Source organism: Lissotriton vulgaris, chromosome 8 (assembly GCF_964263255.1).
Source record: "Lissotriton vulgaris chromosome 8, aLisVul1.2, whole genome shotgun sequence".
Taxonomy (NCBI): domain Eukaryota; kingdom Metazoa; phylum Chordata; class Amphibia; order Caudata; family Salamandridae; genus Lissotriton; species Lissotriton vulgaris.
The window spans coordinates 635,154,538-635,172,460 of NC_141696.1; the positions used below are offsets into that span (position 1 = coordinate 635,154,538).

A 17,923-nucleotide genomic window follows, 5' to 3' on the forward strand; every position below is an offset into this window, starting at 1 on the left:
AGCCTTAAAAAAAATAGAATTAGGTCAATGTGTTACATATAAAGTTAAAGAACTTGCCTGCAGTTTTAGGGCTGGTTTGACAGCACCGCTGTCACCAGATATTCCGTGATTAACCGAAACAAGCATTGGCATTGCCTATAGGTCTCGCCTTTGGGCTCTTATAGTGTTTAGTTATCCAGCACAATATCCTTGGTGCAACAACATCAACTGTTGCATAGCTAAACACTTATAAGGTCTCAAAGGCGAAACCTATTGGCTATGCCAATGCTTGTTAAGCATGTATTTGAATATATGTACGGGATCGGTAGCAGGGGAGGCAGCAGGGAGCGAGTCGGACACCTGGAGTAGTGATTTTTAAGATGGCTTTATTTTTAAGTAGGCTCTTCGTCGCCTACTAGAGTGTCTCAACCGGGCAAACTCGTCCGGCTCCGTCTTTACGCCTCTGGGGAATACAGGTTCCAGGGTGCTTCTGCCACGCCGGGTATGGGAGCCCTCCAGTCCAGTCGTTCTGCGATGATCGTCGGGGCGGGGGTATCCTCCCGGGTCAGGGATGTAGAAGAAAGAAAAGGAGAAAGAGTAATCACTCTGATGTTCCTCGTAATGTTCTTAGGGGGCCAGGGAAGTGAGGGACACCAAGTGCTGTAGTGATTTCCACACGCACGGTCGATCCTGTGCCTAATGTGCTCGTGAGGGAAGGGGTTGCGGAGACTGTACACTATATACACTGGTTTTCTACGCGTTCGATTGGCCACTGCGTGCAACCCAGCCTGCCACTTTGCCCCGTACCTTTGTAAGCCACGCTCCTCCCGCGGGAACGTGGCGGGGCGAATCGCCGGTCCGTTGGCCTCCTGGCTTGCAGTCCACAGCTGGGCTCGTCAGGATCTCTTCCCTGCAGTTCTCCGTCTCAGCTCTCCAGTCTCTTGTGCCTTCTCCTCCTCGGGGAAACGCCGTCCGACGACTTCCTGGTCATGCCTCCTTTTGGCTCCGTGACGAACCAGTGGGGCGGAGCCTCGTCATCCTCGACGTGGGATTTAAAGGGTCCGTGTACCTTCTGGTCTGCGTCTCCCCAGCGGGTGTCATTGTCCGTCCGAGGCCACTCCTCCGGCCAGGAGGAGGCAGGCTGTGATTCGGAAATAGAAAGGGGTGTAAAGGGGGGGGGAACAGCCGACCACTAGTCCATATCAGCATCAATGTCAACACAGTGGCGCCCCGCCCCGTGACAATATAATAAAGCAATGTTTTGAGAGCATTATAAATGACCGCTAGGAGTTACATTTTGCAAATGTGTACACATTTATGTATTGGAATCACTATCATTAATGCAGGCTGAGCTTACTGCATTTCCTCAAAGCACTAACCATAACAGTAAAGGATATATGTTAACCCTGTAATGTCCTCCGACGCGGGGTAGCGGTGCAGTCTACCCGCGTTGGGGGCTTCACACTAGCGCTGGCTCGTGTCGTCACGCGCCAACTATAAATAAAGAGGCGTGACCGGCTAGAGCAGTCGGGACCACGCTGGAACAGAAAGAAGTTGTCCCGAGTATTCACTGCAGCCGCGCCGCTAATTAAATGCGCACACACGGCCCCTCCCCTATAACGAGGGGCAGAAACAAACCCATGCAGAGCACCAAATGGGTTTCTAATCTCTGGAGGATGGTGAGCCTTTCTTTAGGCCTGGAGTCTACGGAGGTGCTGCCTGCCTGGTGAGCCTTTGATCTAGCCTGGAATCCATGGAGGTTCTGCCTGCACTGTACAAACCTGCGGTGTGCCCCCAGGCAAGTCTGCTGCACCCAGGGAAGGCCCTGTAGCCCCTGAAGGGTACCTGGAAAGAAGGGGGGCCATCTCTGCTCCACCTGGTGGAACCCACGCACGTGTGCCCCCCAGCACCCTGGATGAGGAGGTCACAGTGAGACCTAGCACCCACAAGCCAAAGGAGAAGACTCGACAGTCTTCGTCACCCTTGGCCAGGCAGCTGCTACCACACCCAGGAGGTAAGCAGTGCACATGCCGTGAAGTGTGACTGCATCTGCGCCAAGATGGTGTCGATCCCTGCCATTGAGCCCTTTGTGGTGGACGGCGCCCCCTCATCCCTTGCCCCGCGATGGAGAGACTGGACCGACCGTCTCCAGATCTACTTTGAAGGGGGCGGGCATAGCACGGGACAGGCGCAGAGCCCTACTCCTCCATCTTGGAGGCAAAGACATCCACCGCATTTACAAAATCCTGGTGGAGGTCACACCCAAAAACGTATGTCAGGCTGCTCAACGCCCTAAATGCGCACTTCGAGCCGATGGCGAACAGGGACTATGAAAGATTAATCTTTCGCCAGGCCAAGCAAGAAGCGGAGGAATCGTTAGCCTCATTCCATGGATGTTTGAAAGAACGAGCCAGCACGTGCGGATTTCGAGACTAACTGGAAGAAATCCGAGGTCAGATCATACAAGGGTGCTACTCGTCCAAACTCAGAGTGAACATTCTTCAGGAGGATGGCAAGTCTCTAGCAGACATCCTCACCCTGGGCCGGTCAAAAGAACTGTCGCAAGCCAGAGCAACCCATATGGAGGCGTCCCTCCACCGACCCATCAAGACGGAACAAGTCAACGCGTTGGAAAAGGCGAACGTGGTGAGGCTCCAAGCACGCCAATATCCAGGAAGAAGGCAGCAAGACAAGAAAAGGGAATGTAGCTACTGTGGAGGCACACCCCATCGCATGCAAGACTGTCCAGCGAGAGGCAAGAAGTGCAGTGCGTGCGGGTGGATGAACCACTTTGCGGTGGTATGCAGGTCTAGAAAATCACGGTAGGAAGCAGAACAGACAGTGGCTGACGGGCATGACAGTGAGGACATGGACGATGACGCTGGAGACTACCCGGTCCACTATGTATTCGCAGTAGACCAGCCACGACGGAAGAGACGACGACTTCCAAGGTGCAGAATCCAGATACACCACCAGGATGTGAGAGCCACCTCCGACACTGGGGCCTCGATCGAACTAATGGCTGCCAACGTGTACAATCAACTAAGTCCACGCCCGCCATTACGCGAAGCAAGGATCAGGGTATTTGCATACGGACAGACACCCATCCCGCTCCTGGGATGTTTCCAGACTGAGCTGAGACACCAGGACCTCAAGATCCCCACCACAGTGTACGTGACATAGGAAGGTAGTGGGATGCTGATCAGCGGATAATCAGCAGAAGAGCTGAAGCTAATATCATTCGCCATGGCGGTACAAGAGGAGGAACTGGAGGCCATCTTGGAGGAGTTCGAAGACTTCTTCAAAGGCATTGAATGCCTAAAAATGGAAAGAGGTCTCTCCACATCGACCAGTCAGTCCAACCGGTGGCGCTGAGGCACAGACTCCTTGCGTTCCACTTGTGAAAGAAGGTCAAAGAAGAGCTAGAGGCACTGGAGGAGCAAGGGATTATAGAAAAGGTCGGTGGACCCACCCCATGGGTGTCCCCGATCGTAGTGGCACGGAAACCGAAACAGCCGGGGCAGGTCCGCATCTGCGTTGACATGTGCCTCCCAAATGCCGCGGTGAAAAGGGAACGTCACCTAACCCCCACCATCGACATCTTGGGAGAACTGAACGGCGCAAAGTGGTTTTCGCAGATGGACCTACGGTCCGGCTATCACCACCTGCCACTACACCCGGACTCTCGATACATCACCACCTTCTCTACGTATCTAGGTCTCAAGAGCTACCAAGGCCTCAATTTCGGGATCTCTAGTGCTGTGGAGGTGTTCCAAAACACCATCCATGAAGTTCTCGGCGGGCTCCCAGGGGTCTTGAACGGAAGCGACGACCTACTAATATATGCATCGTCGATGGAAGATCAACACCGTAGACTTCGTGGGGTTCTCCAAATCAAAGAATCTGGACGGACCCTACACAGAGAAAAGTGCCAGTTCTTAAAGAACAAGATCAGCTTCTTTGGCTACACGTTCTGACAAAGGAGTGGCCCCGGACCCCGACAAGGTGCGAGACGTACAGGAAGCCCCTGCACCCTCCAACATCTCGGAAATAAGGAGTTTCCTAGGGATGGTGAACTTTTGCGGGCGGTTTGTCCCGGATCTATCTAACCTCACAAAACCCCTCAGGGAACTGACAAGAAATCTACCACCACGTGGAGGTGGGACCCGAACAGGAACAAGCCTTCAAGGATTCCAAAGCGGCCGTGTCGGCGGACAAGACACTGTCATACTTCGACCCGGCCCGATCCACCAACGTTGCTGTGGATGCCAGCCCGTATGGGCTAGGAGCCGAGCTCACGCAGTTGCAAGGAAATGGAGAGTGGGCCCCGATAGCATATGCGAGCCGCTCCCGGACAGACACGGAACAAAGAGACTCGCAGATAGAACGAGAAGCGATCGCCATTGACTGGGCCTGTCGGCACTTCCATGTCTACGTGTATGGCCATCCATTTACAGTGTCCACAGACCACAAGCCCCTCATCCCCCTGTTTCAAGGGGCAGCATCCAAGCCACCCCATAGGATTAAAAAATGGATCCTTCAGCTGCAGGGGTATGACTATCGAGTGGAATACAAACCAGGCTCATCCAATCCAGCGGACTATCTTTCGAGACATCCCAGGGCCGCCACCAAAGCAGAAGAAGAGGATGCAGAAGACACTGAAGAATATGGCTGACTCGTATCGGAAAGATCCTGACCACTTCCCAAGAGTCTTGAGACCATCATAGAAGCCACCCGAAGTGATGAATGCCTGCAACTGGCCATAATAGCGGTCCAATCGAATGAGTGGCGCCCCATTAATTCCACCATGACCAGACGGACGCCGCAAGCAAAGACCGTCCTGGAGTCAATTGTGCGGGTCAAGGATGAACTTTCGGTTGACTGCAGTGGGTGTCTGCTCCGAGGCCCGTGACTGGTGATCCCATCAAGCCTGGCTCAACAAGCTGTGGACCTCGCACACAGGTGACATCCAGGCATGGTAAAAGCAAAGAGTTGGCTGTGGGCCAAGGTGTGGTTCCCGGGGATGGACCCACTGGTTGAACAAACAGTCAGAACATGCTTGTGGTGCCTGGCATCGGGTCAACCGTATCGCCCTCACCCCGTCATCACTGAAGAAAACCCCCAACGGCCATGGGAGTGTGTGAGTGTTGACTTCGGACACCTCCCAGATGGACGCTATGCCCTGGTGATCATCGCTGACTACTCTAAGTACCCCAAAGTCGAGATTGTAGGCAGTCCGGCAGCCAGGGAAGTGATTACAAAAACCGAGAAAACCATTGCTACCCATGGAATATTTGAAGTGGTGAAGACAGACAACGGCCCACCCTTCCATGGACAAGAATTTGCAGACTATCTCGGCCTGGGGAATTCAGCACCGTAAAGTGACCCCGCGCTGGCCCTAAGCAAATGGGGAAGTAGAGAGATTCATGCGCACTCTCAACAAAGTAATACGCATCGCGCATGCGGATGGATCACCACTCAAGAGGGCCATATACAGCTTCCTGAGAGAATACTGTTTGATGCCCCATTTCACGACTGAGGCAGCGCCGGGGCCGGCAAGCATGGCAGAATAGTGCGAGACACCATCCCGCATCACCCAAGCTGGACCCAGTCTCAGATTGACGCTGAAAACGTCCTAGCCAACAGGACCAGCTCCAAGGACCAAGCCATCACCGACCGACGAGCCCGGATGTCGGTCATTCAAGTAAAGGACCGAGTCTACGTCAAGGACATGTACCCTGGGAGCAAGTTCCGGCTTCCGTTCGAACAACAACCATGGACAGTTATTCGCCGGACCCGCACTATAACAGCCAGGAGGGGAACCGGGGAAATTACACGCAACATCTTTCTTCAAAAAGGTACACGCCGGGACTCCGGGTCAGCGGATATCGGACGACCTGGCCACCAGACCACGTCAACAGCCAGGGGAGGAAGGAACAGACGGTGACCAGGGAACGACCCCCACTGAAGATGTGGACCGATCTGACCGTGGCACCCTTTCAATGTTTGGAACGCCAGCCGGAGCACTGCCCAGTTCGCCTGCGAGGTCCCCTGAAGGGGAGGTCTCGCAGGAAATGACCCTGTCATTGCCATCCTCACGGGGAGAACACTCCAGAAATGGCCTGGGAAGTAATCCCGCTCCATCCTCCCGCTGGCAGACTTCCTGGTGTGACGAACCAGGGAATGGAACTCTAATGACTGGTAACAGATCTACATGTTAAATGTTTTGTTTGTTGCTTAATAAAGGTTGGAAAGAATGTAATGTCCTCCGACTCGGGGTAGCGGTGCAGTCTACCCGCGACTGAGGCTTCACGCTATCGTTGGTGTGTCGTCACACGGCAGCTATAAATAAAGGGACGTGGCCTGGCTCAAGCAGTCGGGACCACGCTGGAACAAAAATAAGTTGTCCTGAGTATTCACTGTGGCCGCAGCGCTAATTAAATGCGCACACATGGCCCCTCCCCTATCACAAACCCCTTCCCTGCGCCCCGAATTCTGCCGCGGCATGGGGTGGGGGGCTAGGGGGTGGCGCTTCGGTGCTCATGACAGCTCCACGCCGTCTTGAGTCACAGGCGACGTGTGCTCATGACAGCGTGGTGCCGTCATGACCCCGCCCGCTCATTAATTTGCATGCACAGGCGGGGAATTAGGGCTGCGTGGGCGGAGCAGCAGCGGCATGACAGCTCCACGCCGTCCTGAGCATAGGCCTACCGTGACTGTTTATTAACCCCTTGGGTGCTCATGACGGCTCCACGCTGTCATGAGCACCCAAGGAGTTAATAAACTATGCTTACCATTTTGAACATGTTATACACATAGATACTGCTGACAATTCACTTTCCTCTGACATTACAGTAACACTGTAAACTGGCAACCAAAGAGTGTGAGCTGCAGGTGGTTGATCCTGCCGATCTCGTGGACAAAAAAGAGCAGACTACTTGTCCTTGATCCGAATCAATAAATCCTGGGCAATAGGAATTCCACCTCTTCCCAAACAGACGGCTCATGTGCCCGCTGGGCCTGTACCTTTTTCAGTGCAGTTGAGGGCTCTCCGTAGCGGTTGCTCTCCTCTGACCTCACGTAGGCCGCACTGTATCATGTCCTATGCCTCTGTCCACTCGTGCTGCTGCTGTGAAGGACGTGCATCACGCAGTTTATCTTATTTAATCTCACATTGAGAGTTCTTTGTAAACCAGATCAGTCTCTCTGCTCTCACACAATATTGATTCCTGATTTTAGTCTTTTTAACAAGATACTGGCGGAGATCAGACTGGCTGGGACGGAGAAAAAGGGAGATCGACTTACTTGTTCCTACTCAAGCTACTCATAGCCTTTTTTTAAAATTATTGAATGATCAGTGCGCACAATTTTGTTACCACTTACCACCTCTTTTTCTGGTTAGAAAAATACACATTTTCAAAATTTATTTATTTCTCAACAAGCCCTTTTCTATATGTAATTTAGGGCCATAAGTGCTGTTTGAAAGTCAGATTTGATTCTTCTGCACGGGATTACTTGACCTGGACACCGTACCCTGCACTCTCACCGTATTGGTTACCGTTTCCAGTATTGCATGGCTTACCAGAAAGTGGCAAAGTTTGGAATCATTTTGTGTACATGGGTGAAGTCTTTATAGTGTTTTAATCCCTGGTGGTGACACCACTTCACATTAAAGACACGTCTTGCATGCCTTCTATCAATGATTTAGAGGTGATGTTGGTGGCTGTTGTCCAAAACCTGAGTTGGCCAGTTATGGATTGAGGACTGCGTTTAAATAATGCCCCACTAAAGGTTTGCCTACTGCTAGTTCTGACAGCTCTATTTTGCTCTATTCCTTTATTTCAGTCACTCTCGTACCTCTCAGTGCTAACCCTGTTACCTTGCACGTTAACTGCCAGCGACTGCAGCGCTCACCCTCTAACCCCCACTAGCCACACCTGCGGAATCCAAACGCTATACCCCACTACTCTTTGTTTGATTCTCACAATGGTTTGAGGGTGGGCCCCATATTGAGTTCAGTCTGCTCCAGGTACCATGTCACAACAGGAGAGGCTCGCTAAGCCACGAAGTGCTTGTTTCACCCTGGTTAGTCCCTAGAGGCCCCTTCTGGTCCGTACATTCATGAAGTGGGTCAGCCACCTGTTTGCTAGACGTATTATATCTTTTCTATGGCCAGGATCTATGAGCTCACAAGACAATTGATTTACACCCCCCTTTTTTGGCCATACTCCAGCACACAATGTTTGTATTGGGATGTTCTAAAGGGAAAAATAAAGTCTTCTGCACCTGCCTGTTCTTGGTCTTCAACACATGTCTCTGTAAAAGTACCTTCTTACAGAGAGAGTAGATGAATGTTCATATTGCTTTGGCCTTTATTTTTTTCCCCATTTGATTTTTCCATTTAAAATGTTGTCAACGTATCTTCCTTTCTTAGTGACTAATAATCTCTTATGGTGGTCGCATTAATGCATTTTTACATAGCCTGCAGAAGTTGAAGTACTTAATAAAAGAACTCTATTGAATTGTCCGTCCGTTCATATTTCAGTTATTTAAGTATCCTCAGAACAACATGGAAGTGGCCTTTAAAAAAAAATAAAAAAATAGAAAATACACGCCTCCCCTCCTACTCTGAAAGTTTTTTAAATAATGAATACCCTAATGGCGTGAACAAGCACTGTATCTGTTTGGGCAAATAAACCAGTGAACAAGATGGGATTTACCTGCCGTGCATGTGCTGCAGTGAATTAACCCTGTCAGTACAGGTTTTCTGGATATCTGTTTTGTATTGGAAAATTCTGTGATCAAACCTTTTGCTTAGTTTTGAGCAAGCAACCTGCAAAGTTTTTATCTTGCATACATTTCTAAAAATAACACTATTATTTTACAGTTGTCTGCAAGCCAAGTGATTGTATATTCCCCTATGACTACAAGGAAGCTATCAAACAAAAGGTACTTGGATAATTTTGCAAACTGTTATAGTTCATGGTGCTGCTATGGAAATTTGAAGCTAAAAGTGCTGCTGTACAGCTCCAGTATATTTTTGTGTAAAGAGAATACAGGGGTTTTGCTAAACAATGATTCTAGCAAAAGGGTAAGTGAAAAGCATAAAATATTTCTTATTTATTGTTAGTAATTTAAAAGTATTTCTTATTCAGAACGGCAAAGGCACATTTTATTAATTGGGGAGTAGGCTACCATGAACAGTAATTAATAATATGCCCAAAGTTGTTAGCACTGTAGATGTGTGATGGATGAAGTTGTGTCTAATGTTTCACTTTGTGGCTGTGATAAAATCTTTGAAGTTTTTGGTTCAGTACTCAGAAAAAGCATTTGTTCAAGTGGCTGGAAAAACGTAACCAACATTTCCTACCCTTTTCTTTTTTTATGGCTGCCAATACTTGTTGGAACACAGAATTTCTAGTAACGAATCTGCTCAAGACAACAGAATGGAACTGCTGTAAAGAGATTGGCATTTTCATGAGTACATCAAACCCTTCTGCTGGTTGACGGTCAAAAATTAAAGTCTGGGAAATCTCCATCCCATGAGTTAGTGTTTTTTATGCTGTTTTTTATGCTGACATTCATTTGAAGTCTCACTGATGGCAAAAGATGGGGCCAGTAGGACAGCAAAACTTTGACTTCATTGTGGGTGGAAACTGTCGAATTCGGATCTATGCAGAGGAACAGCATCAAAACAACTGCAGAAGAAAGAAACCAGACACTCAAGAAATCTGACGCAAATAAAAAAAAAATAGATACGATTTTTTTATATTTTAAACACCAAAATGAAAAAGATCTACCAGAGGGTTCTAGAGATACAGAATTTACAAGGAATAGTAAATCATTTTTTACTTAACCACGAACAAGCAAAGGCAAATCCAGCAAATTTGAAACTTAGAAAACTTGGATAAGTTTGTGGTTACTTAAATTTTTCCTTAGGTGACCAACTCTGGCAGGGAGCTAGTCGGGGAAACCAGCAGTCAGTCCAGTACCCTCGTTAGTGGCCCCTTTCTGTTGGCTTCTATAGAGTGGTCCTGATGTAAACAATAGAGGATGCTGAAGATGCTTAAGGATGCTGAAGATGTGTAATCAAATCAAATCAAATCAAGCTTTATTCGGTTTTTAAGTTTAAAACCATAAAAGCAGCAGAGAAAAAATACATGCATATATAAAGGCACAATAATTAATTGCTGGTTTAAAAAAGGAAAAATAAATTTGACTATTTAAAACAAACTAAAGTCAATCTTGTGCAGAATAAAAGCGCATGGTACACAGGAACCCCCTTTCAACGGATTTTATAGTTCAATACTCTGGGGCCAGGATAAAAGTCAAACAAGTCACAGATGCAAATAGGGCCATCTCCAGTTTTGGGCTGAGAGGATCTTAGATAGGGGACAGTGTTCCTGTGTTTGAATTTAATTAAAATCAGATCTCCTGGACAGTTTTTGGGCAATGTACCCAACCATCCCACCCTCCTGACGCTTACAATTCCGCCATCTAGGTTAGGTGGCAGCGGTCTATTGTTATTGAGCCAGAAGATGGCTTTGTTCAGCAGGTCCAGGTTTGTTTCAAATTTGCCCTGTCTAAGCTCTGGCACCCCAGAGAGAATAGTCACATAGGGCGCGGCTTCAGGGGGTAGGTTGATTCGATGCCTTCTTTCATGAGGAATCCTAGGTGCTGTTAAAGAGACATAAGTCGGTTTAGAAGTAATATTACATCTTTTTGGGATGGGTTTGCTAGTAGAGGAATCAATTGGTGGTGCTATTCTGTGTTCTGTAGACTTAAGTTTCTCATGGTTGGTGGAGGGCGTATAACATAAGGGAGAAGCAGTGTTTACATTTGATGGATTAATCCTTTGTACTATTTTTTCCACGCTGGACAACCTTTCTCCCAGATCCTGAATTTTTGTGACCAGGGGTGATAGGGCCGCGTTCAGCAATCGTTCAATGTGGGCCAGTAGGGTCGATTGGAAGGGGGAAACAGAGTCTTTTGATGTGGCCCTCACCTTCTGTGGCGTTGAAACAGATGAAATAGCGGGGTTGATGAGGGGCTACAGGACATTTGATCAACATTAGCTGGAATCTCCTCAATGTTCCTTTTGGTGATTAGGGCCTGGGGCAGCGTATTAGCTTGAGTGGCAATCATTTCAGGCAATAAAGGTAGTTCCTGGGGAGTGCGGTTTGTAAGGTCAGTATTTCTGCCAGATGTGGGTGGAGTTGATATGTTAGGGGCGTTGTTTGTGCCACACAAGGCATTCAGGTCCTCCCAGATAGACATATTGTTAGGACTGCGAGAGCTCCAAAATAGAGACTGGACGGTTCAGGGACAAATGACAATTGGAAGCAAAAGGGTTAGTTGTTTTCTGTACCTGCTTCTATGATGGGGCCAAGTGGGGTGGCCCGTCCCGTCCTCCTCTGGTCCTCTGAGGGCCTCAGAGGGCCCGCCCTTTGCCCGGTCTTAGCCCCGGGCACCCTCCCGCGCGCGGTCCAGCGACGCGGGGGTTGCTGTCCTTTTGTGGCGCCTCCTGGCGCGCTCGTCCCGTGTGTGGCGAGTAGCGCCGCTGGGGCGTCTGGGGATTGTAGTTTCCCCCCTCGCGCTCCGGCCGCTGTTGTGCTTGCGAGGGGGAAACTGGCAGGAAACTGGCAAGGATAGTCACCCCCTCGTCCTTGGTGAGCCCGGTTCCGCTTGCTGACCCCCCGCTCCCCCGGGGCTGCTGTCCTTTTGTGGCGCCTCCTGGCGCGCTGGTCCCGTGTGTGGCGAGTAGTGCCGCTGGAGCGTCTGGGGATTGTAGTTTCCCCCCTCGCGCTCCGGCCGCTGTTGTGCTTGCGGCGGCGAGGGGGAAACTGGCAGGAAACTGGCAAGGATAGTCACCCCCTCGTCCTTGGTGAGCCCCGTTCCGCTTGCTGACCCCCCGCTCCCCCGGGGCTGCTGTCCTTTTGTGGCGCCTCCTGGCGCGCTGGTCCCGTGTGTGGCGAGTAGCGCCGCTGGGGCGTCTGGGGATTGTAGTTTCCCCCCTCGCGCTCCGGCCGCTGTTGTGCTTGCGGCGGCGAGGGGGAAACTGGCAGGAAACTGGCAAGGATAGTCACCCCCACGTCCTTGGTGAGCCCGGTTCCGATGTGTAGTCAATGGGGTCTTCCTGGGGCTACTCATCTGGATTAGTGAGTTGGTCCTGGCCTCAGGGTCAAACGCCCCTCTAAGTCCTCTCGAGCTTGGCAGAATTACAGTGAACTGAAGCATTGAGGACGTGTTCCTGTAGGCTGCACGAGGGTGAGCAGCTACCTATTCACCAGGCAGACTACCTCTGCTATAGTGGCCCTGTACCTGGAACAGATGGTCAGCCAACTAATCCTTGGAGTCTCTTGCTTCTGGCTGGGCCCAGGAGGCAGCTTCTCCACGAGCAGGGCTCCGCAAATACAGCCCTTTTCCTTTGTGAGCCCAAGGTGCAGCAGGCGCAGTTCAACGTCAGTGCAGTGTTTTTTCGCTGGGTTCTTGGTACAGCAGGGAGGTCTTCCTTCAGTCATCTTCTCCAGTCCAGGATCGGAATTCTGGGAGTCAGGGGTGCTTTTTATGCTCAGAATGTGCCATTATGGGAGGTCGTGGTCACTAGCCAGAATCCCTTCCACCTGATGACCACTTCCTGTGTAGTGGGGCATCTAGCTATCTAGAGTGCTTTATTGTGCCTACTTTGAAGATGGTAGAACCCTTCTTTCGGTCTCAAGTGCTTGGTAGGTACCCCTGTGGTGAGCCCATCTGTGGACTACACGCCCAATGAAAACCTTGTTTTCAACAGTTTATCCTCAGTTCCCCTGCCAGCCTCTCTACCTACCCAATAGGGCAGCCTCTTCAAAGTGTGCTTGCTTCTTGCCCTTCAAAGTAGGTTTATCCTTTGAAGCTAGTCTTTTGGACCAATACCCCGTGTGGCTACCTGCCGGAGGAAGCAACACCTCTTTCAGGGGCAGGCCTCTATTGTTATCTTTCCTGTGAATTGTTCACACGTCTCCGCAGGAGAGCAGAACGCTATTTCATGGCCAGCTTCATCAAATGACCACTGGAAAATTGGGCAACAGAGTGGCAACTTTCTAAAAGTTGAATATGGTAACAAGTTATATTAATTTAGACTTTGGCATCAAGTCGGGCTTAATGTAACAAGTTATTTGATACCTTGAAATAGCAACTTTGGTAGTCCCATTCAGAAGTTAGTACAGCTGAGTTGTCAGCATGTAACCCTGTACTTGTCAATGTACCTTCCTGTCTTTCGCAGTAAAAAACACCATTGTGGGTTTTGACTGCTAGAACATGTTAAACACTTGTCATTTTTGCTATTGATAGGGAATGGCCTTAGACAGGGGTGCGTTCTGGCACCCCTGTTATTTTCAATCTTTCTGGCAGATCTCCCTGCGACACTTTAAGTAGAAAGAAGTGCAAGCCCTAGAATGAGCGGGAACAAAGTGCCTTGCCTATTATACGCAGACGACTTAGTGATCCTAGATCAAACAGAAATGGGACTTCAAAGGAAACTAAATGCTTTTAAAGGTTATTGTGATAGGAAAATTTTGACTGTAAATATGGAAAAAACCAAGGTCTTATGTTTTGGAAAGAGCAAGAAGAATTTTAATTGGTTTTTGGGTAATAACAAATTAGAGGCAGTTAAGGAGTATAGATATCTAGGCCTATGGTTTGACAGTGCGCTAAATTGGCGCACCCATTTGGAGGCACAAAGAGCCAAAGCTTTTTCATCCACATGTGGGTTGAAAAAGTTTAATAAAGAATATGGCGACATGACTCATAAACCAATGATAAAGGCATTCGGTGCAATGATCCCCCCCAAGTATTGTATGGCGCAGAGGTGTTATACCTGAGCGGTAAACATGAGTGGGACCAGGAAGAGGGAAAAATCTTAAAAATGTTATTGTCCTTACCAAATTGTACTATGGTTCAAGCAATAAGAATGGAGCTAGGGCTAACTTCATGGACCGTACAATCTCAAATGGCCCTGGTAAGATTCTGGAAGCGCCAAGACCCAGGAGTGACACTAAAGGTCTCACAGTGGTGTAGGGATGAGATCCAAATAAGTAATCTTGCCTGGGCAAAGGATGTGAATAAAACCCTCCAGAAAGTAACTGGGTGCCTTAATGTGAAATTCTCTCAGGAAGCCTTGATAGCCGAGTTTACTAAGAAAACCCTTAGGGAACAAGGCCAGTGGCTCTCTAGGGCGCAGGCCCAAGAATATATGACAGAGAAAAAATCGGTCCAGTGGTTAAAGTCATGGGTTAATGATGGCTGGTTCCCGTATTTGGACATTCTGCCCAATCGAGTGCTGAGATATGAAATTCTTAGGACTCGGGTTGGGATTAACCCATGGAAGATAGATGGAAAATTAAAATCTGCACTGATCGGCCCAGAAGGTAATTGTAACTGTGGACGCGGACTAAGACATGATATGGCACATATTTTACTTGATTGCTTATTTGTACAGGATATAAGGAAACTGTTTTTACGTCCGATATTTTTATCACATAAGATAACTTCACGTGCCCAGGCGATATGTTTACTTACCGATATGCCCACGTTAGAAATTGCAATCGGATTGGGTACATTTTTGAGGAGTTTAAAAGAATATGGAAAGGTGATTTTGAAAGGGGGGGCACTGATTTTAAATTGTTTTAAAGTTTTATAAAATGAAAATATTCTTCTTATCCTTTTAGCGATTTTGAGATTTCTGTAAAATAGGGCGTATTGTATGTAGTGTTTCTGAGGGCGTCTCCCTCTTTTAATTTAATTTTAACAAGTATTGAATTTTACCTATTTAAGATGTAGTAGAATTTTGTCTGTCCGTACTTTTTGAGTCTAATTGCGTGTGTTCTGTACTGTTTAAAAGACCAAGGTCTAAATAAACAAGTTTCTCTCTCTGGTAGTCCCATTCAGAAGTTAGTACAGCTGAGTTGTCAGCATGTAACCCTGTACTTGTCAATGGACCTTCCTGTCTTTCGCAGTAAAAAACACCATTGTGGGTTTTGACTGCTAGAACATGTTAAACACTTGTCATTTTTGCTAATATGATGCACTCTGCCTTTGGACTCCATGCACCTACTGTAGGCAGATCTTCCAGCTTATAGCGATTTTGCAAATCCCTAATTGAGCGCGAAGTTCCATAAAGGCTGCAATTTCAATTTAAGAAGCTGCAATAAAGTCTTTTAATGGCATTTGTATCCTTTCCTTGACCACAGAGACGGATAACCTTTTTTCCTATGGGGGAGAGCATTCTGATTGTTCTCCCTGCTGGGTGCCATAAATTAAGCCATCTTTTGTCCTAACAGACTCCTTTTAATTCGCAGACGTGTCTTGGGCATTAAAAACTCTACTCTTGTTAGAATTTTGCATTAAGAAAAGGTGGAACCACCTGCTTTGTAATCTCTCTGCCATCGTACCCTGGAACATTATTTTAACTGCAATTGGAGCAGCTTGGATTTCATTTGGTGAGATCTGCAGTGCTTGACGTGAGTTATGCACCCAGTTAAAATTAGAGGGAGCCCAAACATAGTTTTCTTCTCGCCCCACCTCCGTGTCCTAGCATACATCTTAATTAGAAACCTGCATTAACTTGTGTAGATATACTATATATTCTTGCGCAGACAACAAACTGCCCCTTGTTTTACCTCTGAGCCAGCAGTCAGTTCCACAATTCGTCAGCTTATTTTTCGGAGATGTCATTAATCTCCTTCAAAGGCTACTTTTAATTCCCACACTTGTCAGATTAAAGCTCCAAATCCGTGTAGTTACTTTCCCTTCCTGGCCCCTGCTCTGGGGCCAGGGGGAATTGCTTTCCAGAGACTTCTATGTATAGGGCCACTGGAATTATGTGGCAGAGGAATACCAAATTAAACGTCAGGGTTCACTAAATTATGTAGCAAGAAAAGGATAAAAAATATACGGCATAACGTGGCACATTGTTTCATAATATAACCTAATGTTTTGTTATTTTTATACGTTACACTGTCTCATGAAAGGTTTTACCTCATTAATATCAGTTTCACACCCAAGTACTGCAATAAGGAACAGAAAGGTGACCAGTCAACCTTTGCAAAGGGCCTTCCAGTGTCCGGCAACACGTATTGCTATATTTAGTAACTTTTGATCCATTTGAGCTGTAACATTTTTATTAAAGTGTGCTGATTATGCAGTAGATGATCGATTATGTAGCAAATGGAGCAAATTAATATTCAGAAAATGCAGCTGCAAAATTGCATAGTTCCTGTGCCCTGGCAAGGCACCAGCCTTCCTTTTGAACTACTTTATTTTATACTTGTAATAGGGAGAGTTGTGTTTCCGCTCTTGATTACCGTACCTTCAATCTGGTGTCTGGTTTCTTATGAGGACTATATATAAAGTGTTGTGATGGTGTCAAAATATGATCCAGTTCTAACCATCACTAAAAGCCAAAAGATATTGCCTTTTAATGGCCCTTTGCATATAGCCAGGTTCTGAGCTGGGATGGGGCAGTGAGATAAATAACGGTGATGGATCAAGCCCTGATCTTTGGACTGGGTAAGAGTGGTCTGCTCAATTCAGACACTCTGTTCATCACCACCCCCTTTTGTAAATCGATTTTGGCCACTATAGGTGTGGCAGGGTATACTCAGACATGAGTCCCTTTCTCACTGCCCCATCAGGATTCAAGCAAGCCGGGCCGAAGAGGCTGAAATGCCAGAAACCGGTCCCCGGTAGCTTGTCTCCTTTCTGGTAAAGAATTGGCTTGGTAGTTTAGTCTGCCCTGTTCCCATGATGCACTGGGCCAGGGACAGACTGATTTGCATATAGCCAGGTTCTGAGCTGGGATGGGGCAGTGAGATAAATAACGGTGATGGATCAAGCCCTGATCTTTGGACTGGGTAAGAGTGGTCTGCTCAATTCAGACACTCTGTTCATCACCACCCCCTTTTGTAAATCGATTTTGGCCACTATAGGTGTGGCAGGGTATACTCAGACATGAGTCCCTTTCTCACTGCTCCATCAGGATTCAAGCAAGCCGGGCCGAAGAGGCTGAAATGCCAGAAACCGGTCCCCGGTAGCTTGTCTCCTTTCTGGTAAAGAATTGGCTTGGTAGTTTAGTCTGCCCTGTTCCCATGATGCACTGGGCCAGGGACAGACTGATTTGCATATAGCCAGGTTCTGAGCTGGGATGGGGCAGTGAGATAAATAACGGTGATGGATCAAGCCCTGATCTTTGGACTGGGTAAGAGTGGTCTGCTCAATTCAGACACTCTGTTCATCACCACCCCCTTTTGTAAATCGATTTTGGCCACTATAGGTGTGGCAGGGTATACTCAGACATGAGTCCCTTTCTCACTGCTCCATCAGGATTCAAGCAAGCCGGGCCGAAGAGGCTGAAATGCCAGAAACCGGTCCCCGGTAGCTTGTCTCCTTTCTGGTAAAGAATTGGCTTGGTAGTTTAGTCTGCCCTGTTCCCATGATGCACTGGGCCAGGGACAGACTGATTTGCATATAGCCAGGTTCTGAGCTGGGATGGGGCAGTGAGATAAATAACGGTGATGGATCAAGCCCTGATCTTTGGACTGGGTAAGAGTGGTCTGCTCAATTCAGACACTCTGTTCATCACAACCCCCTTTTGTAAATCACTGGAATTATGTGGCAGAGGAATACCAAATTAAACGTCAGGGTTCACTAAATTATGTAGCAAGAAAAGGATAAAAAATATACGGCATAACGTGGCACATTGTTTCATAATATAACCTAATGTTTTGTTATTTTTATACGTTAACACTGTCTCATGAAAGGTTTTACCTCATTAATATCAGTTTCACACCCAAGTACTGCAATAAGGAACAGAAAGGTGACCAGTCAACCTTTGCAAAGGGCCTTCCAGTGTCCGGCAACACGTATTGCTATATTTAGTAACTTTTGATCCATTTGAGCTGTAACATTT

The 17,923-nt window shown here is 47.9% G+C and overlaps 1 protein-coding gene across 1 annotated transcript in view; it reads left to right on the plus strand.

Moving 5' to 3' along the window:
- The window catches only part of POLA1 (DNA polymerase alpha 1, catalytic subunit), a 2,033,948-nt gene that overhangs the window by 403,795 nt on the left and 1,612,230 nt on the right, over positions 1–17,923 (plus strand). Inside the window, exon 17 of the mRNA XM_086934515.1 lies at positions 8,867–8,928. Within this exon, the coding sequence (XP_086790641.1) occupies positions 8,867–8,928 (62 nt within the window). The remainder of the gene's footprint in view (positions 1–8,866; positions 8,929–17,923) is intronic.